This window comes from Anser cygnoides, chromosome 1 (assembly GCF_040182565.1).
Source record: "Anser cygnoides isolate HZ-2024a breed goose chromosome 1, Taihu_goose_T2T_genome, whole genome shotgun sequence".
Classification (NCBI taxonomy): Eukaryota; Metazoa; Chordata; class Aves; order Anseriformes; family Anatidae; genus Anser; species Anser cygnoides.
In genome coordinates this window covers 115,111,878-115,136,335 of record NC_089873.1, presented here as the reverse complement: position 1 = coordinate 115,136,335, position 24,458 = coordinate 115,111,878, and the positions used below count along the sequence as shown (strand labels likewise).

General features: G+C 35.8%; 1 protein-coding gene across 7 annotated transcripts in view; it reads right to left on the bottom strand.

Moving 5' to 3' along the window:
* Window positions 1–24,458, bottom strand: part of TTC3 (tetratricopeptide repeat domain 3) — a 64,003-nt gene that overhangs the window by 33,316 nt on the left and 6,229 nt on the right. For 5 of the 7 annotated variants that reach the window (XM_066978644.1, XM_066978648.1, XM_066978647.1 and 2 more), the window contains exons 7-17: window positions 22,054–22,177; window positions 21,041–21,126; window positions 20,302–20,396; window positions 18,559–18,621; window positions 16,472–16,526; window positions 15,657–15,819; window positions 15,496–15,544; window positions 14,437–14,560; window positions 10,804–10,858; window positions 6,530–6,590; window positions 2,331–2,397 (exon numbers count right to left, since the gene is read on the bottom strand). In XM_066978644.1, coding sequence (XP_066834745.1) covers window positions 2,331–2,397; window positions 6,530–6,590; window positions 10,804–10,858; window positions 14,437–14,560; window positions 15,496–15,544; window positions 15,657–15,819; window positions 16,472–16,526; window positions 18,559–18,621; window positions 20,302–20,396; window positions 21,041–21,126; window positions 22,054–22,177 — 942 coding nt within the window. Of the gene's footprint in view, window positions 1–2,330; window positions 2,398–6,529; window positions 6,591–8,954; window positions 10,746–10,803; window positions 10,859–12,069; window positions 12,712–14,436; window positions 14,561–15,495; window positions 15,545–15,656; window positions 15,820–16,471; window positions 16,527–18,558; window positions 18,622–20,301; window positions 20,397–21,040; window positions 21,127–22,053; window positions 22,178–24,458 lie in introns of those variants that run through there. The other 2 variants (XM_066978655.1, XM_066978657.1) reach the window with 2 other exon arrangements.

Here is a 24,458-nt window from a genome sequence, read left to right as displayed (position 1 = left end):
AATAATGTTGTTATGCTTTGGAAAGCAGATCATTGTGCTAGTGTAGAAGTACTTTGAAGCTCCTCCATCACCTTCTCCTGTCACTGCAAGCGAAACCAAACAAGTACAAAAAGACCCACCTGTGTATTTTAGACTAACTCTTAATTCACTAGGAATTCTGCCTTACAAGCTTTTCATTAACTTCTTCCCCCCCCCCCCACCCCCCACCCCCCCATACATGACGATTCAAAGTTATTTTTTCCCCAGGATTCTGAATACAGGCTTGTGGGCAGGGAGAAAATAATTGTAAGGTTTTGGAAGAATGGGACATATTAATCTTTGAGTTGCCTGATTTTTAAACATTACAATACTGTTGTAGTTAATTGTATTCCTGTGAAAGAAACTAACATTTTGACATACTAAAATTAATACTCATCCGGAACACAATTTCTGTATCATTTATGAACTTCAATCATATTTTGTTTTTGTTCTGTCACCTTGCCAAAAAGGACAAACATAGGAAAATACCCATGATCCAATGAAAGTTGTAAACAGAAGTAGCAGGGACAGCAGAACAAGCTAGCAGGTACAGGAGAAAAAATGCAGGAAAGATATTTTTTAATTTCCTAGAAGTACTGACATGAGGTAACGCTGTCAGAGCATATAGGTATGGAACAGAACTAATTTACTGTTAAGCTAATAATGTACACACGACATGTGAAGCTGATTAAGCCAACTAAAAAATTGGGCTTTGATTCTAGTGCTGTATTAACCTTACAAAAATAGGTATTTTTAAGGAAGCAAGGGAGTCTTAGTGCAGTCAGCACCTGCATCTTCTCCTGAATCCCTTTTTCTCTTTTTTAATGAAGTAATTAATCAGCAAATGACTAATTATGTATGTCCCCATTAACTAATTCATTCAACAGTTTGGGGATACTCATTATTTGTTGCTGATAAGACCTGAGAAATAAGACTTCAATTTCTGAATTTTATTGAGTTTTAAACAGCTGTTCAACAAAATGTTCTGTGACCATTTCCAAAGATATGTATCAAATACTGGAAAACATATTTAATCTGGACTCCTGGGAAAGTACTATAAATCCCTGAATAACTCCCAGTGATTTTTACAGTTTCACATATAAATTGAGATACAAGGGAGCCAATTTACTAAGTATTTCTAGCTATTTTATGAGTACATTGGAAATCAATGTAACAAAACTGCATGGTGTCTTTCAGGAGTGGAAAGTGATTTCATTGTATAAAAGCAGCAAGTAAATTGATTTCACTCATCTGTGTTCACACACCAAGAAATAAACATTCAGATGGCCTAGAGAGACCTGGGTATGACATGGGGTGCTCTTAAATCCACTCTATCTCTTGGGTTCATCCTGACAGGCAGTGATACATAGACTTTGGTCTTGCCTTTCAAGCCTTGTAGAAGCAGCTACCATTTTGGATCTTTTACCTTTCTACTTTGCCTCGCTAGTCATAAGTCTGACAAAATCCCTTAATTTCTCTTTTCTAGTTTTCATTATCTCAGTATTCCATGGCTCCAGACCCGCTTTCCATCCCTACATCAGTATTTGTCTCCTCTTCCTTTGAATGAAATCACACATAATGGTGGTCTGTAGCAATCAATGTTAACTTCCCTTTTAACAATGCCATTTTCTCTGGTGTTCATGCATACAAATCTACATTTGTATTTCATTCAAACTAAGTATTTCTATAACAAATCTCTGCAACTAAGCCACCTCTGAGTAAGAATCAGTTCTTTCAGTTGGATGGAAAAAGTTTGATCTAGGACAAACTCAGAACCTAAAGAAACCGCGCAGTGTAAGTACATAGTATTTTCTGGTTATTAAACAGATGGATGCATAAACCCCCACTGACCTCAGTATTAAAACCATGCATTTGATATATAGCTAGTCAAATTTTATGTATTTAAGCATTAAGAAATAATTCTGAGAGAAGTTATGAAACCACATATGCTTCCTGACACCCAATAAAAGATGATCTCGTTGCCTTTTCTTCAGGGTCACAATAGGTTTTCTTTCTTCTGACTAGACCTTTTGTTCACAAAGCTTTTCAGCATGCACCATCACTGAGACAGCTGCCTTTTTGTGAATGTAAAGCTAAATGGCAGTGGGAGGGGGAGAGGAGAAGCAAAAAGAGGACTACCAGCAATGAGACAATATAAATCAGTGTAATCACAAGATCTTTGTTTCTTGATAGAAATCAGGCTAAACATGAAGCGGTAAGCTTTTGAGCAAACTAGGATTTTGGACAGCATTACTAAAAGGTTCGTAATTGTTTACACTTAAGGTCATATGCTAAGTAATTCCCACAATTACCTGTTGTACAGTACAGAAGAGTTTATCTTGGATGCTTTTAGACTCTATCTTCAAATCAAGGTGATCTCTACAAATAACAGGACAATGGTATTATGAGTTTGTAGATGTATTTTATATGTAATCTAATTTTCAAGAAACAGAGAAATTTCTGTGCTTTTATCACCACACCACATGAGCCTATATGCCAGAAATTATGGCGCACTTTTTCACAATAATATTCACAATAGTATTTTTCACAAGTATTGTAACATTATCAAGGGTTATGATACTATTCAACTTATGGCTTGGGAATCACTAGGGCTTCAGGGAAGTAGAGGCCTTCTCCGTCATTTTAGTTGTTTTCTTTTATCTTCTCTTGCTCAATGCCAGTTGAGTTGTTTTTATGAAGGGCTGGGATAGATAACTAGAGACCTTCCCTACGCCAAAGGCAGAAGTATAGGAAGGCACTTAGGCCTCTTTTCCCTTCTCCTCTTTTCCCTGCTCTACTTTTTCTAAGTACAAGATCCTTTACCCTAGCACAACAACCACTTAAAATCAAATGCATGTAGCAGCCATGCATGGCAGAGGCAGGGAGAACAGAGAAGAGAGGAAGAGAGAAGTTCTTTTCAGCTCTTCCTTTCCCCTACTAGGGCAGAAAGGCAACGTGCAACCGGGGAGTAGAGCAAGCGCAGAGGCAAAGTATTGCTCAATATTTTAATTTAAATTAATGCTAAGATTGCTACTCAATCCTCAATGCTACTAGATTGCCCATATATACATAATATGGAACTGAGCTAAACGTATCTACATTCAAAGGCATCAAACACTCATCACTTAAGATGAATCCTTTAGAGTGTCACAGGATTCCTTGAATTTTTTTAAGCCAAGCAACTTGCCAATTACAGAAATAGAGTTGTGATTATAACTGACCATGTACCTCACTTGAGAAATACTGTGCAAGTCAAAAACTTAACCGTGAGACAAGCAATTTCATAGATGGCTGTTACTGTAAAGAGCATTTGTTCCTATAGTGACTTTTTCAACATCAGAAATCTACGCTTCAAAAAATAGCACTTGATAGAAACTTGTATCAGCTTCTCTATTTCAATGTAAACATTTTACTTTGCTGTCTCCCTTATCGGTTTTAAATTATCCTAAGCACAAATGAAAAATGCTAGCTGAAAAAGCATACAAGAAAGTACAGTCTGAGCTCAATTTGTCTCATTTCACAGTTGAGGTTGCAACACTGAAAGCTTCCAACTGTGCATAGCCTTAAGCAGTAAGTCATTGTTTGCCTCAGTCACACTACAAAACAAGTCTGAAGTAATAGTTCTTAACTCCTTAACTATCTATTCAATGAGGAAATACACTGGCAAATGGAATTACCTATAAATGCAGTGACTTCGTCAAACTTGTTTAGATCATGTTGATCCCAGTATCACTGGAAATAATTATTTCTTTTGTTAAACTCTGAAATTTTAGGACAGAGGAAAGTATACATTTTGTACATAAAATCTACAGTGCTGTTTATCTCAACTTTCAATACTGGTCCCAAACCATCAGACATACTCATTCACATTCAGAAAGAGTATTTCTGTACTTAATTAAACACTGATTTGCTTTAAGCCAAGATTCTAGTTTTACAAAGTCCTAAAGGACTTTAAAAGCTCTTTTCTAGTATTAAACTGAAACCGACTTATAACGTTCTCCTTGTGGTCAAATCTCTTATTTTGAATAAGCATATAAAGTGTCAAAAAGGTTTAAAAAAGTGATATGGTACACTGTAGAAGTAGCACACAGTAGAACTAGTACAAAGAGTCCTTGAAAATAAGATGCAGCTTGAACTATGCTGTGATGTAAGTTTGAATGTAACAGTAAGAACAAGATTCCTATTATCTTTTGCTGTAAAGGAAGCATGTTTGTGGTTAGGCTGTATCATACAACTTGCTTTTAGGCAACTTAAGCAGTGATTATTAAAATTATGCTTTCGTTTACTAAAATCCAACTGAAAATTGGAAAATATTTAGTTTTCAAGTAAGAATTCAGTTTCTTCATGGAAGCTGGAATATAGTGAGCTTTAATCAGCTGTCTTAACATGACCTATATCCTGAAGAGGATGAAAAAAATATAAGCACATAATAGGGTATATTAGGCTTTAAATAAAAAGTGGTTAATCAGTCTTCAGTTATAGTTCATTGAGACCAATTTCCCCCACTTCTTTTCATAATTGGAGAAAAAAAGTTTCTTCACTCACAAAAATAATCACTCTTGTATACTACCAATAGTTTTCCAAGTGGCTTTACCACATTCCACAGCGATAAAGTATACACAAAAAATAAGATATACTTAACCTGTTTGTATGTATACTGTTGACATGGTATTTTGTCAGTCAGAAACAGGGTACTGAGCTAGACAACTGTTAGTGTTGAAAAATTATAATTAATGTAAACTGCATAACAAACACTAAACACCAGCATCTCCTTTTCATATAAATCCTCTTCTCTATTAAAGGTAACTTGAATTACCAACTTTGATTACTTTGCCTGACATCCTACTAGGAAAAAAAAAAATCAGTATACAGGCACTATACTCTAAATGGCATTTCTAGAGGTCTAGTGGTTTTCTTACGGGAACCGCTTTCCAAATCAAGGTCCACATTTCAGCAAAGCATTTGACTGTACCTAAGCAGTACTGCCAGAAGAAATGGTTACTAGCACACCACACACCATTTGCGTAACAGAAATTTCTATTTGTTCATATTCTCTTCCCGTTGTACCTCAATGCTTTTTGATCTTCTGGGAAATACCATGGAAAAATGCATGAGAACACTGCAAATATATATATGCGGATATGTATATCTCCTGTAAATGTACTATTACAGAACATTCAGTATCTAGAATAATAAATTTGGTGTTTAAAATCTACGATCTCTTTATAGTGATTACTGATATTGTTATTACCTTTGCATCAAGCTCTTAAAACCTGTATGCAAATACTAAGAGATGACTTTTCTGTGTATACTTACACAAATGCTACCTATTTTAGAAATGTTAAAAGACCATTAAAGAAAAAAGTGTTAAAAAGAAACCAGGTAGAAGCAAACAGATCTTCTAACTCAAAAATTTAACTTTCTTAGACTCCTTCAACAAGGTGGTAAGAGGAAACATCGTCACAGCAGAAGAAATACTCTCATTTTGTGTCTACTTTTGCCATGCCTACAAAAAGGCAGAATAAAAGGCTTCTGCACCAGGATCTCCTATACTCCTCATGCCTCAAAATTAGAAAACAGAGCACTGATTATTTTCCCACCCTCACAACACCCTCGTACTGCATAATATACTCACACACCACCCTCTCCCACACTGGGACCCTGCTACTCCACCTTCAACTTGCTACTATGGACACCTTTCCACAAAAATCAGGACCCTACGGTATTTTCTCCTCTACTCACTAACTTCCATGCTCCAATATTTTGACCTGCAAAGCAAAGGCCCCAGTTGGGTTAGGTTTTTATTAATGCAGAAGGTCAAGAAGCTAAGAGCACAGTTGAAAGCAGCAATAAATTATAACCAATCAACTGCTCAGGTAAGTGTCTACGCACAGGCAAATACAATTAATCTAGTGGTAAAGGCTAAGAGGGAGACACCCATCTTAAAACTCACTGAAGTGTCTCATCACATGTAGTGTTAGGAGCTGCTGCTGCATAACAGTTATGAGGTTCACAAACAGGGAACAATTCCTATCTAAGTGTTCAGTTTAAATGTTAAGATTATAAAATAACAAATAATAAGTTAGTTTAGTATGTTTTATGTATTGTTTATTTATGTACATATACAATAAATTATAAATAATGTATACCATTAATATTGTTATTAGAAGCATTAAAAGATTTCTAATGAAAAACGCTGTATTTAGATAATAATTACTCTACATTTTCTTCCTCTATAGTTTACCTTCTTTTCCTTGACATTGCACTGAAATCAACACCCTCTCTCTAATAGTAACCATATACTACTCTGGGAATAGATCCACCTATTCAATATAATGGATTTCTATATCAGATTTAGGGGGTTATATTAACCCTTAGCTGGGGGAAAATAAAAAAAAAAAGCAAAGAGCAAGCAACAAGACAAAGCTGCATCAGCCATTTATAAGTGCAATATAAAAAAAAACTCACTAACTAAATTAAGTTATACAAAGTAACTAAAAATTTTCCTTACTTCGTCTTTTCAGAATCACCAGGTTTGTTCTTTGGCCTTCCTTTGTTTTGGTGACTTTGGCCTGCAACGGGAAAAAAATATTTCAAACAAAATGACAATCACCTAAAAAATGAAAAAAAATGCACACACAACTTATTTTGCTGTATAAGTTATAGATCTGAAATGTTTACAATATTCAGAACTAGCACAGCCAAGAAATTTTTCAGACACATCCCTGAGTGTTATGATGCGAATTTGATATTATTTGTATTAAATAGTATATAATTTTATTAATCCTGTAAAGGGAAAATGATGTTTCAAATAAACAAAAGAATCTTAAGACTCTGTAAGATATGATCTGACTCTCTTATATCATAACAGTTATTGAGTTGGAATCCAAACCAAACAAACCAGGTACGTTTTACAAACCCACTTTTGCTATTTAACTATGAGATAACCAGAATTTTTAAATGTAATAATAGATCACTGTGGGTGCTAAATGTCTTCATTTGTGTTTGACCACAGAAATTTTACAGAAAGTCTGCTACTTCAAAAATACATTGCTAAAGGAGTCAAGTACAAGCCACATTAACCTTAGAAAGCCAAACACGTGAGTCAGATCAATGTAAACATTCCTGATTACAACACAGAAATGTTTGGCTGCATGGAAACAAACACTGGGCTACAACAAGAATGAATCTATCCTAATAACTGATTCACTTGTAACTCTGAAATGATATCAAAGACAACGCAAAACTCTAATATACTTTATAATTTCTGATATCTTATGTTATCTTGGTCACTCTGCTCTACAAACTAAGTAAACAAGTCAGTAGGAATGAGGAACAAAATAGATGTTTTAATACTTTATTGGAATTGGTCAAAACCAGGAAGCAACTCAGCTGTTTTCTCTGGAACATAATTAGAAAATTCTTAACTAGAACATAAGATTAGGTACATGAATGTGCATAAGAATGCTCTTAATGAAGTCATGAAGCATTTAAATTTCAAGAATTTTAAGTTCGAGTTTTTTACAAGACTGAGTCAACAGCAACAGTGACAAAATCCACTTATTAAGAGAGCTTCCTTCTGGTAACCAAACAATTACAGAAACAGGGCAAAAATAGTATGTCTGGTCTGGTAAAGAACCGACAAGCAACTGACATTCAGTTACAGAACTGCTGAGCATCACATGTTGCAAGAGTTCCTTATTACATACATTAATGTTGAAGAGGGCAGAGGTGGGCAGATTTTTTTGCTAGTTAAACCTAGTTCTTTTTACAGTTCATATAAGAATGCCTTTTTCTGCCTCAGCTACTTGTTCCAAGATAAGATAGTTCCAGCCATACTCTTTTAGAAACGGCTTAGGAAAGGACTGTAGCGTCCAAGCACTGGACACCATCGTACAGACAACATACATTCCAGCACCTGGAGTTAAGCTGGTAGAGGACTGGAATCCAAATACAAGGTACAGCTACCAAACAAATCAAATGTAATAAACTACTGAATGCTGCTTAAGTTCAATTACCATAATACTGAATTTGGAAAAAAAAAATTAATTTCACATATAAATTTCAGCAATTATCTACGCTTTAAAATGTTTATTTATGCTACTCAGAAAAATATTCTATATATCTATATTTTAGTGTATATATATATATATTTAAAACACTGAAAGACACTGATCAGAGAAAAACAAGAATTATCCATTTGACTAATCTCACTCAAGAGAACAGAATGTCTTTCATACTCATATCTCAAGTTAAATCATATACATAGGCACCCTCACGCCTTGTGCCTCAATTAATTTTTCATTAAAAGCTACTTAATGACAAAATATAAATTAATCAGAACAAAATACAAATGTCAGAAAGACTGATCACGTTCAGAATTATTTTATGAAGCATTAATTGAAAGTGACATGGGAGTCTGAACAGGTGTCTGCCGGAATAGTTCATATGCATTCAAAATTCCAAAGTAACACTAATAATCATTATAGAGTCCTCATATTAAAGATATTTAAATGATGGAAAACAGTATTTTTGAAGGCCAGACAACATTTCAATCATATCATCATTTTACCACTTAGAGATTATATTCCCTTTTCTTCATTAAATATTTTTCCCCTCCTTAAGGAACTGAAATATTCAAAGCAAAATCTTAATGAAGATAAACCAATACAAATCTTTCCTTGCACTATCAAATGAAAGAATTAATCAGCCCTATTATTTCACTTAATGAATCTAACATTAAAAGCCATTCAAAAAAAATGATTCCAGAAAATTTTCCTACAGAAACTACTACTCCCATATACCATTCAACTCAAAAGTATTTTTTAAATCTGAAAGTATTATCTTTTTAAATGAAAGTAATGAGCAAATCTTGATGAATTATCATTAAAACACTTCAGCTAAAGTATTAATTCAACAGCAAAGAATTCACTTACCCCACAAACATTTTAAAATATTAGTAGAAGTAGCATTGCTTTTGCTAGAGATTTCCATTAGAAGCAAACAAAGATATTTAACAGAAATATACACATATTCAGAAAAATAGTACATGCAAGCAAAAGCTATAACGAAAAAGGACAGTAATGTTAAGATAAGATACAGGGGCATAAAGTTGCTTTACATTAGCTCTCCTGCAAGCCACAAGCCTTTTTTATGTGAACAAAGGATAAGAAAAAGAAAGCTGTTCATCCCCACCCACACTAAACTTGTATCAGCTAGTCATTCAGAGCATAACTCCTCCTTTCACATCAAAGCCAAATCAAATATTTTTTTCTACAACAGTACTGACATAATGAGTATTGGGGGGAGGAGGAGGAGGAAGGAAGAATAGAAAAAGAAATGGAATCAGCAGGTTTTTTTTTTTTTCCCCAACACAACATTTCACAGTCCTATGATCTTTTCAGCCTAGACGAATTTTCAGTTCTCTACCTGCATTGCCTTTCATTATCCCTCTTCCCCCTTAACCTCTCTAAAACCAATTATCCTTCTTGCTCAGGCACAAGTGAATTCAGACATTTTCGTAGTCACTTGATTCAAACTTGTTCAAATTCCCTATGGCACCATGCCTCTCATATTTTGCTCTGTTACACCATTTAAATATAGTTCCTAAAACTGATTTTTCTTCCTGAACTTGACTTCCCCTTTCCAAAACCCTTCCCTAATTTATGCTTTCTGAATTAACACTTTACAGTTGTTTTTTGTTTTTTGTTTTAAATAATCCTACCACGTAAAGTAAACGCAAATTTGTTGAAAAGATGTTTCTTTTGCAGCCTTTCTGCATTTTCCACTTCACAAAAAATGATTTAATTCTTCAAGATGTTTGCGTATAATATCCAAAGTCTACAGAAGCAAGACCACTTCTTCCTACTGCTCATTTCTAAATATTATTTCATAACATATCTTCATTGGCTTCCTAAAATCAAATTTTGAGTCCACATTTTGGCATCTGTTCAGATAAATATATAACTATGTGAAGTCCAAAGAATGGTGTAAGTGAGCACTTCAAACTTCTGCCTGGTCAGGAGTAGAAGGACTCATTGCCTTGATGGTCACAGCTTTAGAATACAGCATGGACAATTTGTGAATATCAGGGAAATCTCTTACACATTTTCAGTTAAAGTATGTTTACCGGGTGATAAAAAAAAGAGTTCAGGAAGAGAATTCACTTTGAAGCTGAGAGCTGTTTGTGCTTAAAATGAACACACATCACAAGAAGGTAACTCCAGATCTGCAGTAAATTTGAAGGGTGGGAGGTCTTTCTACAAAAGTGTTTTTTTCCTTAAAAAAAAAAATAAAAAGAACGATACCAGCTTACATCTCTTTAACTTCGTAGCAAAAGATCCTCTGTGAAATAGCTTGTAGCATCCTTCCTCTCTAACTGCAGGAAGATTTTCTTAATGATATATACAGAGCTTTTAGTAACCTTAAAGTAATTACGGATATTGAAACTACCCACACACCTCTCTTAATTTTAGATCTGTTTAGATCCAAAATATACCTTAAAATGAGAAAAGCATTTCTAGCCTGTGACTAAGCATTCCACTTTTTAGTTTCACTTTCAATTCTGAATTCATCCGTATGAATTAGACTGAAACTCCAAAAGAACTGAAGGAAATAAGGCACAGAAATATAGGCGAGAAGTAGTAATTTAGTAAGTCCACCTAACAAGAAAAAAGTGAAACATGATTACTTAACATTGTAAAAATAACAGTAGATACACTTCTGCTTATTAATAACAGCAACAGCAAGGGGGACTCAGACTAGAAAACAATAAAACAAACTCACTTGGTGGAAACTCCAGAGACCACTCTTTGCTTTCTGTTCTTGGGATGTTGGTGACCTAATGACAAATACATTAATTTGGTTTTACACATACAACAAAAAACAGAAGTAGGTATTACTCCAGTTTCATAGTCACCTTCATAAACAGACTATCTTAATCTAAAAACTGATTTGCCCATTTCAGTACTATGTGGGAATTACAACCAAATTGCAAATTACAATTTAAACAAAGAAATCACAACAATAATACCATACGCTATGTCGCCAATTAAAGTAATTTCATTAATCAAAGTATATTTGTACATTTTTTTCAATTTCACAGCAACTTATATTATCTAAAAATACTATCACTTTTTGCAGTAACATTCAACTTAAGGAAAGATAAATTTACAGACCTACATTATGCCAATTTGCATGTGTAAAAGTAGATTGAAGTTTTCATAAGATAGCAAAAAAATCTTCAAGCACTTCTTGTAAGTTCCGTAACTCACTCTTTTTCAACAAATTACTCTAACGTATCTTTCCTTCCCTTTGCCCTTGTACCTTAGTTTCACTTTTCCCGCTACTGAGTCACCTTTCTTCATTGCCCTGCCCTTCTGTGAAACCTGAAAAGGCTATTTTGAAATGTACATGCTAAGTTTGCTTTGAACCTGCTAGTAGATTCATATTATTTATCATCTTGCTTTCATATAATACATAGTTTATAATGCACTTTATATGCTAAGTTATAGGAAAAAATATAGATTAGCTTAAAAAAATGGTAAACAATCAGAAAGGAGTACAAAAGTTTATTTTCAATTAGTAACTAGTGTGAAGGAGAATAAGTATTTGTAGGCAAACTGGAAGTTGTGATGTTAAATTTTGAATTCATGCTGTCACAGCATGACTGTCACAGTCTGCATGTATCTAGCAAATCAAGCCACCTGGGAAAATTTATGGACCAGAATGATTAACAGTCTCTTCATAATAATAGACACGAGATAAGTACTATGACACCAACAGCTGGGAGATTCCACTGACATCCATTAGTGAAATCCCCTGGAAACAACATGATAAGCCGTGACAAAATCCCCAAAGATTCCACTTTTTTTTTTTAATATAATATAATATATATATTTATTTATATACCGGTTTTGGCTTTGAGTTACTTGCTTTCATAGCAGTTCATATGGTACTATCTTTTGGATTTGTGACCAAGACAGTGTTGATAACAATAATGAAATAATAATATTGAAAATAATGCTTTAGTTTTTGCTAAGCAATGCTTACACAGTGTCGAGGCCTCTTCTGTTTTTCACCCTGCCCAGCCAGCCAGCAGACCAAAGGTACAAAAGAAGCTGGGAGGGGACACACCCAGGAGAGGTGACCCAAACTGGCCAGTGACGTATTCCATACCATATGATGTCGTATTCAGCAATAAGAGCCGTGTAAACAGAGGAGGAAGAGAGGTGACGTTCATAGGTATGGTGTTTGTCTTTTCATGTTAACAGTTACGCATAATGAAGCCCTGCTTTCCTGGAAATGGTATGTATCTGCCTATTGAGTAGGAACAGTGAACAAATTCTGCATATTGGTTTGCTTCCATGCACAGCTTTTGTTTTGCCTATTAAACTCCCACCAGATTTCTTGCTTTCAGCCATCTGATTCTCTTCCCCATCCCACTGGGGGGAGAGAGCAAGCAGCTGTGTGGTGCTTAGCTTCCTACTAGGGTTTGATCCACAACATCATAGTAAGTCTTTGCACTTTAAACAATTAAAAAAAAAAAACCACTCTAAAAGGCAGAGTTAGAGACTTTTGTTGGTGGATTTGTTTGGCCGTACTTCACTAATGTGTAACCTTAGTTTAGTTATTTTTTAGGAACAAAACTCAACCATGAACAGAGAACAAAATTTAAGTTTCACTTTACCACTTTATCGTTTAAACCTTCCTCACCATAGTTAATAAAAATAATATAGTAGAACATTAACAGTTTTAAACAGTTGTTTTTTTTAATATTAAGAATTAATCCAAAGAATTACAAAAGGATACTAAAATAATACAAGTCCATTTTGCATTTTAACAGTATACTATGCTTATTTTAAATACACAAGCCAAATATATAATTGAGGACCATAAAATCCTAGTTTTAAATATTATTTAAGAGTTAAGAGTACTATTCAACCAAGACTTTTTCCACAGAAAAGAAATCTGTTAGCAGAGTAACAAAACAATGGTCTGTAACCATGTAAATACTTAGCATTGCAAGATCAGTGCAGAACGTTCCTTAACAGCAAAAACCCTGTATATGAATTAACTTTGGCTAAAGCATCTTCCATGGAATTCCATTATACTAGTACACATTAACTAAATCCTCTCCTAAAGCCAAAGGGAAGTCCACATCTGAACGCACACTAACAGGCAGGACTGGTCAATTAATTAAGTCAGACATGTCTTCAGTCTCTCTTTTAATAAACCTGGAGAAGCCCTCTCTCTTCCTTGTGAAATGCAACGTCCATCTTTTCATTTGAGCAACCACTTCTTACCTTCTTTCAAATCCAAAGTTCTAAACATAATTTTATATCAAAGGAAAAGTGCACTTGCCTGAGAAAGTACACAATTATTAAAGCATAATTGCTGCAAAGTTTCAGCCACAGCATTTAAATGACTGTAGTAGGTTTACATGGCAAGGTTTTGGTAGTGGGGGACCATAGCGGTGGCTTCTGCAAGAAGAATCCAGAAGCTGCCCCATTATTAGATAAGGGCCTGGGGCCCCACTGCTGGCCAGAGCAGGCCAGTAAGTGATGTTTGTGCCTCTGTGAGAGCATATTTAAGAGAGGAAAAAAAACTGCAGGGAAACAGTAGCTGGGAGAGAGAGAGAGGACTGAGAAACAGCCTTGCAGACACCAAGGTCAGTGCAGAAGGAGCAGGTGGATGTGGCCTGGAGGAGGCTGCGGCCCATGGAGAGCCCCCGCAGGAGCAGGCCCCGGGCCGGAGCTGCAGCCCGTGGAGAGGAGCCCACGCAGGAGCAGGGGTCTGGGGGGAGCTGCCGCCCGTGGGGGACCCATGCTGGAGCAGTTTGCTCCTGGGGGATGGATGGACCCCGTGGTACAGAGCCGTGTGGGAGCAGTGCTGGAAGAGCTGCTGCCTGTGGGCAGCCCCCGCAGGCTCAGTTCGGGAAGGACGGCATCCCGTGGGAGGGACCCCGCGTGGAGCAGGGGCAGAGTGACCGTGAGGGAGCGGCGGAGATGAAGCATCAGGGACTGACCCCAGCCACCATTGCCCATTCCCCTGTGTCACTCAGGGGGAGAAGGTGGAAGAGGGTGGATGGGGGGAAGGTGTTTTTGGTTGCTTTCCTTTGTTTCTCACTTCTCTAGCTTGTTAGTAATAAGCAATAAATTTTACTATCTCCCTACTCTGACTCCGTTTCGCCTATGACAGTAACTGTTGACAGTAACTGTTGAGTGATCTCCCTGTCCATATCTCAAACCTTGAGCCCTTTTCATTGTATTTCCTCTCCCTTTGAGGAGGGGGAGTGAGAGAGCAGCTGTGGTGGAGCTTGGCTGCCCACCCGAGTAAAACCACCACAATGACACATTCCAGGATGGAGAAAATTAACATACTGCTAGTCTTGTAATTAGCATCTGTAGCATAACTTACTGTGGTATCATGTTTTTGATGGCAGTGGTGATCTTTAGGATCAGACTGTGTTCTCTTTCTGTCTTTTTCTATTTCTTTTTGTTCTTGAGAAATGATTAAATGAGATTCTGAAGAATTGCAGTCTCTGAAAAGTAAAAAGAGAAAACGCTAGTTCTTCCAACGTTGATATCTTGATATTTAAGATGTCCCATATATGCACTAAAAAAACAAGTACAAGAAGCCTAACCCTCATAGAAATTTTAACAGCATAACCGTACTTAAAGGATTTGATCTAACATCCTTTTTTATGCCTTTCAAACTGCATATTATTAGGCTAAGCAAAATCTCTAACAAAAAAATAATACAAGAAAAAAAACCACAATTTCCTATGGATAGATAGCACATCACTACAAGTAGACCAATAAACACCAAAACAGTCTTTCAGGAAAATGTTTCAATGAGTTAAGGCATATACTGCAACACAGATCAATCTGTGAATATGGAATCTCCTTACCTTCTTGCCTTACCCTCTCCAGGCAAAGCAAAAGCATAAAATAGATGTGAAAAAGACAAGTTCCTACTACTTAGGATATACTTTTTTTGTTTGTTTGTTTTTACCATTGCCAAAATTTATTTGGTAAGCATTCAGCTCCTCTTTGAATTAGAATTCAAATCATCTTAATGTCCTAGTGAACGTTATACAGCAAAGTTAACACAAAACAGTGGGTAAGATTGCACAGACATTTTCAAATGCCAGGTTCCTTCAACAGCATACATACTTCAAATAGGGTGGAAAATAAACGTGAACATTTAATTGTTTCCTCTTATTTCCAGCACAGCTAGAACATAAAATGCTGAAGGAGACTACTTGGAACTTGAAAACATTACAAAGACAGCTTATTTAGGTCCTAGAGGTCCTCTTTACTCCTAGACTGCATTCTGGCTGCAGTTCTGATCTTATTTCTTTCATTTTTATTGCTTATATTTTGTTATATATCAGGAAACATCAATGATATGTATTATGTGAATCTTATACTAGGCATTGCTAATAAAAAAATAGCAAATTTGGCAGTTGCTTACTTTTTCTCAAGAAGCAATTTCTTTGGTTTCTGCTTGTATTCTTTAGTACCTGTAGAAAATATTATAGGAAGGAAAAAAATAATTAGCTAGCTTCAAAGGCAAGTTACCAGTGAAGGAATGTGGCTATGTTCAAGGCAGATCTTCAAAAGTGAAAACGTTACCATTGATTTCTTCTAACGTCTTCTTTAATTTGTCATTTTGCTGAATAAGGTCCTTAAGTCCATCAAGAATATTCTTGCAGAGTTCCTGAGCTCTCTCATTAGCTTCCAAAGCCAGTTCATGCTCCCCCAGTAATGACAGTGCCTTACAGAAGTGGTAGTGACCCTACATGGATACCAGTTCAAGTGTTCATTCACTCAAATAAGAAAACAGTTTACATTCAAAACAGTTGTAGTACAGCGGACAATATAAAGTTTTCACATACCTCGAAGTTATCTATTTCTTCTGTGAATAACCAAAGTTTTTAACCACTCAGCACACTGAAACAGCTAGATACCGCTCATAATGAATTATCTTTCCCCTAGCTTTGGAGAAGATCAAATTTGCTTTTTCCTCTAATTACAACTAATAATTTGCAATCCTTTACTCTTCTTTAGTCCAAGAACGTCAGGAAATACATTCTGGTCATTAATTAGGCTTTTTATTATTTTACGGACTATATATATTCTTTTTAAAGTACTGTGACAACAAAGCTATGCACAACGATGTAATATGTTTTTTCATCTTTACACATGCAGAACATCATGTAAGCAAGTGTATCAAAATAACATTTTTAATATAAAAATACAAGCAAGCTATGTACATGTCTGAAGCTGAATTCCCAGATACTCCGCCAATTCTACTGTCATTAATGCTTAACTCAGATAATAACAATTCATACATACATGTGTTTAACCTGTAATTCAGACTGGGACCCTATGTTGGTTTACAGTACAAACAAAAAGATGATTTTGAATCGTATATGATTGAAACTAACCTTCGGCCAATTAGGCTTCAAAATAGTGGCCCTTTTTCCATCAGCAAGGGCCCTCCTTAAAGAGAAGGAAGAACAAAAAAGATTATTATTTATACTTCAGAAATCTACAGACTAGGGCTGCATTGTACAAGACACTATAAGAAAAATGTAAGATAAATAAAACAGTTCATTCGCCGTATAAAGGTATGGTCTGACAACACTTCTTAGCTGAAACTTACCTGGTTAAAATGTTGCAGTCTCAACCATTTCACACATCAAGTATTTATTCCCTCCCTCTACCTCCTAGGACTTCCAGCATTTCTGTATATGAAGCTATCCCTTATAAATGGGCTCTGACAAGATACTTTTTTAAAAAGCAAAGACTTTATAAGAAGGCTGAATAACAAACCAAAATACGCTGAGAGAAATCATATTAGGGAGTTGTTACGTAATCATCACAGCTACAGATCCGAGAGCACAAGTATTAACTACTGAGCACAGTAACCTGCAAAACTGTCAACTGAAGCCAAAAGATCATGCCTGACTTTTTATACATAATGTATCATGGAACAAACAAAGTAATTTTGATCAGGTCAGAGCAGAAGCGGTCCATTACTACTGCAGTAGGAGAGCACAGAGCAGCAGGGTGACAGCCTCTGCTGATACAAGCTCTGCCCAAATGGGGCAGTTACCGAATTGATATACCTTTGGGTTATATGATTTGCTTCTTCACAGAACTATGGCTATGTGTCAGATAAGCAGGATGCAGTAGATTATAACAAAGAGGGGTAACATGGATAACTTCCGATGAAGAAGCTCTAGACAGTATGTACTTTTACAAATAATTCACTCCTTTGGTAACTGGGTCATACGGATACAGGGAGGTCATGTTGCAGATATTTTCTAACTAGAGAGGCCCACAAAAAACAGTAAGGAGCTATTTTATTTCCACACAGGGAAAAAAACATGCAGAAAAAAAAAAGAAAAAAAACCCTTGTTTATCAGGCAAGTATTTGTAAGTTGCCTAGTCAGTAACACTGGGGTTTTTTCGCAACTAATATAGCAAGGAAGCTTGTACAGAATAATCTAAAGGAGGAAAACATTCTGTGGTAATGAAAGCTGGATTCCAAAGAAAAGCCTGAAATAGCAAACAGAGATAGACAGCCTATATAAGAAGACCTAAGCAAGGCCGTGAGCTGAAGATCCTGACCACATCCACAGCAAACAGGCAAGTGCTTCCACAAGAAATTGGACAGATAAATTAGCTGGAGTGAAGAGGCATAGTTGAGAATAACCAAGGTAAAAGATGATTGATACTGAGAAGTAGGGCTACTTTAGATGAAGCAGAAACAAAGCTAGTAGTGGCTGTGAATGCTTCATGGAAAGCTACAGCAGGAATTAAAAAGGACGTCTCTGAAGTGAAATGCTGAAGTAGTAATTGCAAAGACCTGCAACACGTTGAAAATAATAAAGAAACAGCTAACAAGTAGAATGGGAGAAGTTGGACCATATTCATATCACAAAGGAAACAAGTAAGGAAAAGAAACTTGAGTAAAAGACAGTGGCGTACAGAACATCAAGATACTAGGAGATGATGAAAGCCTGGTATAGCGCTATGAAAAGTTGCCCCTGAGCACTGTCAAAAAAAAAACCAAAACAAAAAAACAACCATCATGACATGAGGCTAGAGACAAAGCCAAGCTGCAGTAAAAGGTTCATACACATAAGCTGAGTGAAGGCTCATAAACATGATTTTTAGCTTAACAAGTGGCTTAAGGAAAAGTAACTCCCAGAAACACACTAATCTCTTCTTCAAAAGGTTTACTTCTTCAAAAAGTTTAATAAAATCACAATACTCACTGGTACTGAGGGTTTTTTCCCCCCAGTTGTATAGCCTCCCTCCCACCCCTTCAAATTTTAAATGCCATGACATACTGACAGTAGATACAGCTAATATTACTCATTTCTCATAATATCAATTTCCTGAGGTAGTAACATCACATTTACTACAAATGTTAGTTTTTTAAATACTTCTTTCCTAAGTATACTGCCAAGCTGTAGTAAAGGAGATCACAAACATTACAGATTATAAACAAGGATTTACTCACTTGTACTGTCTTGTGAGAATTAAACAAAGAGCTCGGTTTCCATACAGAAGATGGTTTGCAGGACTGAAAAAAAAAAAAAGAATATACATATATATTAAAAAGTTAGTAATGCATATTACTTCTGGAAATCTTAAGAAAAAAATAGTAAGTTCACACAATAATTGTCTGCAAATGCTCTAGCACAAACACTATAAACAATTATATACAAGCTTCCCTCAATAGTCCCAGTGATTTACAAGTCATTAAGCTTATTAGTTTTAATTAGGTAGTAATTTATAAGATTTGGGTCCAGCAATTTCCAACCAATTCAAATTACTTTCTACCTTGACTGTCACATACATCCCATTTTGTTTTGTTCTACAAATGCTAATTCCAATTAAACCAAAAATTTCATGAACACTTCCGGATCTCTGGTTCTACAGCTGTTTCATAACCCTCTGTCTGACTGGGCAGACCAAGCAGTAGTTCTAAAGAACTAAAAACACTGCCCCTGAAGTACCTAGCGGAGAGCAAGAGGAGGGAACCTGTATATGTACTCCAACAACCACTTGAAACGAAGCCAAAAAGGATGCAGCTAGATAGGGAAGGAGTACGTTGATGACGCCAATGAAAGTCAGCTCAGACTGGCAGAAGGCAAAAGAAAAGAGTGCATACAGCAGCTGAAAAATTCCCTAGCTCCAACACATCAAGACTGAGCTAGCCTTCACTTTCCAACAGGGTCGTAAGGACAACGATCAATTTATGATAACTGTTAAAACATCTCTGCTCAGCAGCCCCTTGAATCTGTGTGATTTCCTGTACTCTCTCACTGAATTCTGCTCTTCCCTCGATCTCATCAACTACAGTGAGCAAAGCCTTCTCAGCCTGCTCCATCATCTCAGACACAAACACTTGATTGAAGACAGCTTAGCCAACTTTTCAGGGAAGTTGAAATCAGTTTCAATTTGGGATTGAAATGTATCCTATTATGTGACATAAAATCTGAAGCAAGACATCACAAAAGTCATAATCTTCTCAAATGCATGACTATAAAGCTACAGACTTCAAAATAAAAAAAAAAAGAAAAATTAGAACAATCAATTTTTTATGAAAGGTGGGATTTCTGTGAGTTCCACCATATTCCACAGATACTGCAGCTTTTAAAAGCAGCATTTGCTTGACTACAACACAAGTAGCAATGACACCAAACCAACATGCTGTCACTAGTTCACATTACATGTGAGCCATAGGAAGGGGACCAAAGCTCTATATGTACAGGAAACAAATTCTACTTTAAACTGACTCCTTGTCCCTTCACAAAAACCAGATAATTCTCCAAATCCCTTTAGCAAATGACTTTAGGAGAGAAACGAAACAAAATTTACAAAAGGAAATTAAGTCCATTGCATCTATATGCAAAGAGCAAACATTTTAAAAATATAATTTGTTCTTGTTCACTAGGTTCTGCAACACTTCTGAGACGATAAATATTTGTAATGATTGGTCATGCTGTTCTGCTAGCTTGTTATTTCCTTTCAGATTTACTCTACTTACTATTAGCCATCTTAGATCGGCTTTAAGTCTAACAGAACCTCTGGAGAAAAAAAAATACAACTAACCAAAAGAAATAAAACATAACAAAAAAAGCACTACACAGCTTTTTTTTTTTTCTCTTTGCCTTTCCCACCCCCTCTTTTTTTTAATTAGTTATCATTTGGCCTCTAGAGTAGCTCATACAATCTAGTTAGCCAGTTCAGTTCTTACCAAAACTCTATGGCTTTAGTATACGACATTATAGCACAATCAAAGTTTCCTTGGGAAAACTCCTCGTTTCCTTTCTGTTTCATAGATTCACTGTTCTGTGAAATCAATAAAAAAAGATTTCAGAAACCACTTTAATTAAACTCAGTTGCAATGTGAAGTAAGGAAACATCTGGCAAGAGTCAGCTATTTTTTTATGCTTCCCAAAAAAAAACAAACTTTATGTATTCACTATTACCTGTAAACTAATGCTTTTAATTTGTTGTAATGTACTAAGATTTCAAGCATACAAGTAAAAGCATTGTGCAGACAAGAATACAATGTACACCAATTACAAAGTAGGACTAACTCAGAAGCTCCCTTGGTCTCCATAATACAGTTATTATCAAAAGCAAGTGCATGTCAAATAGCAAATTAGACTGAGCACAGCACAGCTCAACCAGTTCAATACTTGGTGCTTTTCAACATAGTTCCTGATTTCAGCAAGGAAGACACGGGACGTTTGGGACAGGACATGGATGAACACTGTCCAATGTACAGTGGCAACATAAATGACTACTGTTCTGCTTATTAGGTCTGGATCCCTCAGGAAAACTATTTTTTTCTAGACAATTACTCACTTGAGGTTTTGAAACCTGTATCTTTGATCATTTGGCCATTTTTATCATTTTCTAACCCTAAAAACAAAAAACAAAAAAAAACCCAACAAATGATAATCACAAACGTTGACATATTCTCTTACCTTCCTACAGTTTTCACAGGTCACAGCTTTAAATTCTTCAACCAAATTACAATCTTCCAAGGCAACTTTTGTTATATAACGTTTGCCTGTAGACACAATTCAGAAGAATGCAATAGACAAAGAAATAATCAAAGACAAGTAGAGTTTATCTTCTGTTAATAATTGTGCTCTATTTTATGTCTGGAAACAAAATTTGGCATACCAAATAAATAATAGAAACAAACTACGTGACAGAAGTGTTCAAAACAAAGGAACCATTTATTAGTGGGTAAGCCAAAAAAACTTGTCACAAGCAGTTAAAACCTTTATGCATTTGCTTTTTTTCAAGGAATCAAGTGAAATATGGCTTTACTTTAAAGAATTTGCGTTTTTAAGAGCTGTTAAGATTTCTATTTTAAAGAATGTGTGCTTTGGTACTAGACTATAAAAAGATTCTTCTCCTTGCATGCTAGTTCGATTCCAACCACTCAGTTATTTACTGCAATGTGCACATGCAAAACGTAAGAGCAGAATACAAGCCATTCAACAGACATCAAAAACGGTGGACTTGGGAACCTGTTGTCATTTCAGCAGAAGTTCTCCTGCTAGTGTGAATAGCCTACAGCAACTCCCATGAGCTACGTAGGCTTATTTTTGATATATGACTGACTGACACCTCAATTAATATTTTGACAAAGCCCTCTGCCAAACATTTAACAATAAGACCCAATTCATATTTCAGACACATTTCACCCCTAAGTTAGAGGTTCACAGACTATGGGCGCACACACTCTTTTTTGTCCTTGTTGTCCATTATGAATTTTCTCAACAACTGTTCAGCAAGAACATATGCACTGTGAATATGACCCATACAAAGAAACTCAAGAAAGAATTGACTGTTTAAATAAACAGAAAACAACACTATTTTTCCAGTCATTCCCATGCTGATGAAAAGCATACAAATATTCCTATTTCATAACTATAACACAGGTAACTTTCCAACTGCTTGTTTCTTCAGAAGTGTTCATACTTACATTCTGCAAAGAAAATTTCAAGATAGATCCAACCAAAATCACCAAGTTTCTCCAACTTCTGCAGAATACCAACATCACCTGTATATCTGACCCAATCAAGTGCATCCCCAACATCAAAGACACCCTAGTTCAATTGAAGAAAAGGGAAAAAAAAGAAAGTAAAAACAAAACAGTAACTCTAAGTCAATACAAAGCAAAGTCCTAAAGAAAAAACAACCCACCACGCAAACCACTAATTGAGTTGCAATAGTGGAAATACTCCATGTAAATGTAACAAACAAACAGTACTATTATAGCACTTACATGATGCACTTGTTCCCAATTTGTTAGCTTTTCAAACAGGCAATAGCTCATAAATACAAATATCTAGGTAACCCAAACACAGCGTAATAAAACATCTGTCCTCATTCTGTGAATATGCATTTTCACTAGGAGACAGGAATCATTCAAATTATAAAATTTGATTTACAAATATTTTTGATGACTGCAACAAAATTGCTTTAGTGTGAAGTGACAAGCCTGATTTAAGAAATAACGTTCACCAGGCTGTTAGATATGCAGGCAGGGCTAAGATTTAATTCCATAAATCATAACTTTCCTTCCACTCAAAGTAAGTTTAACTGTTTGAGCTACAGAACTTTATTTGAAGGAAAGGGATTGAGTGAAGAATGCCTGTTGCCTAGGATACTCTCATATTACTTGAATCTGCAGATTTAAAAGAAATAATTTAAAAACCCACATGACTGAGAAAAATATCACTAAAAACGCAAAAAACTGGGTTATCCAGCAGCAACTTACAATTGTACCTATTCTGCTTTTCCTATTGCTACTATCAGTTTTGATATGGTCTTCAAAATTAAACGTCTTTTTCACTTTTGCAGTTAAACCACAGAGCACAGCCGAAACTAGGAAGTGGGGAATAAAAATAATAAATGTAGGGAAACTAAGAATGTTCTCTTAACAAGGACAGCTCTATCAAACATTGAATTTGACAGTGAACACAGATCAGCAGGTTCCCTTGCCTCACCCTTAGCCAGCCATTCACAATCTTTCAGACTGAATCAGTACCACTATCGGAGAATCTCTTGGAAGATTCTCAACCTGTCTCCAACGAATACCATTTTTAAAGGTTTGCATCATTTCAGCAATCAAGCACAGTCCCATTTGTAGCTCTGTAGACTCATCTTACAGCACCGCCATTGCTAGTATCAGGCCACAGGACTGCAATCTGTTGGGTTTACAACTTGTCCTGCACCTTGTCTTGGCCTCCTCAGAGCTCTTGACTTAACTTGATTGAACTGTAACAGCAATTTTTCTTTTGACTAGGTAGCTGTAATTAATTTGTTTTGTTTTTATATGGTACAATAATAGTTTATAATATAGACAGTAGTAACAAGTAGTTACTTATAACTGCTATGACTAACATAATGATGCAGCACTGAGAAATGGAAGCCAAATATGACAGAACAAAGGCCTTGAGAATGGCAGACACGTAAAATAGTTTAGAGAAGTACAGACATGGAATAGTAACAGATGGGTCAGAAGCTGACACTGAAGACTCAATGGCTATAAGCAACTGGCCAATGGTCATTATAAAAATCCAAAAAAAGAAAAAAAAACTATGAAGCTGGACAAAATTGGGGTAAAAGCTTTTTAACATACATAAAACATAATATATAATAAAATCAGATATTACTTGAACCTGCACACCAATGAAAACAACAAGCAAGGTATAAGAGTGTTTTACCAAACATAAAAAACCAAACCCAAGTGGATTCTAGACTTGGAAGAAGAATACAGCAACAGCACTCCTCACAGCAAAGAACACCTGATAGTGATGCCTATACCCGCTACCCCCCACACAAAGAACAGACTGAAGCCATTGGCTTTAGGATCCCAAGGAGCAGTAAAAGCTAAGCGTAACACCACAAAAAGGGTCAGAGACTAGGAAGTGTGTGTAACCCAGCTCCTAGTGAGTTTTTCCATTTAGAAATTTTTGGGTTTTTTTTTTTTTTTGTTTCCTTTCTTCATCTGCAATAACTCATTCTGGAAGATTTCAGTTACACTGTCAATAATTTTTCTCCATACATATAACATGTGTTTGCCTTTCGCCCATAACAAGATTTTTAGTATAACACACTAACACCAGCACAGAAAGAGAGGACAAGCAAAATGCACCAGAGATAGGGCATATGAACTACCTCCAGAATTCTCACCCATTTTGATCACACGCAGACAGTATTTATTTCACAGCTCCTGTCACACAGATTTTGTTTTTTGGCTCAGTTGAAATAACTGGCAACCCCAGTCCTGCATGCCTATATAAGCCAAAAGCTACAGACTATTTGTGTGTTTTAAAATTTTATATATATAAAAAAAGTGTACAAATATACATTTACACACAA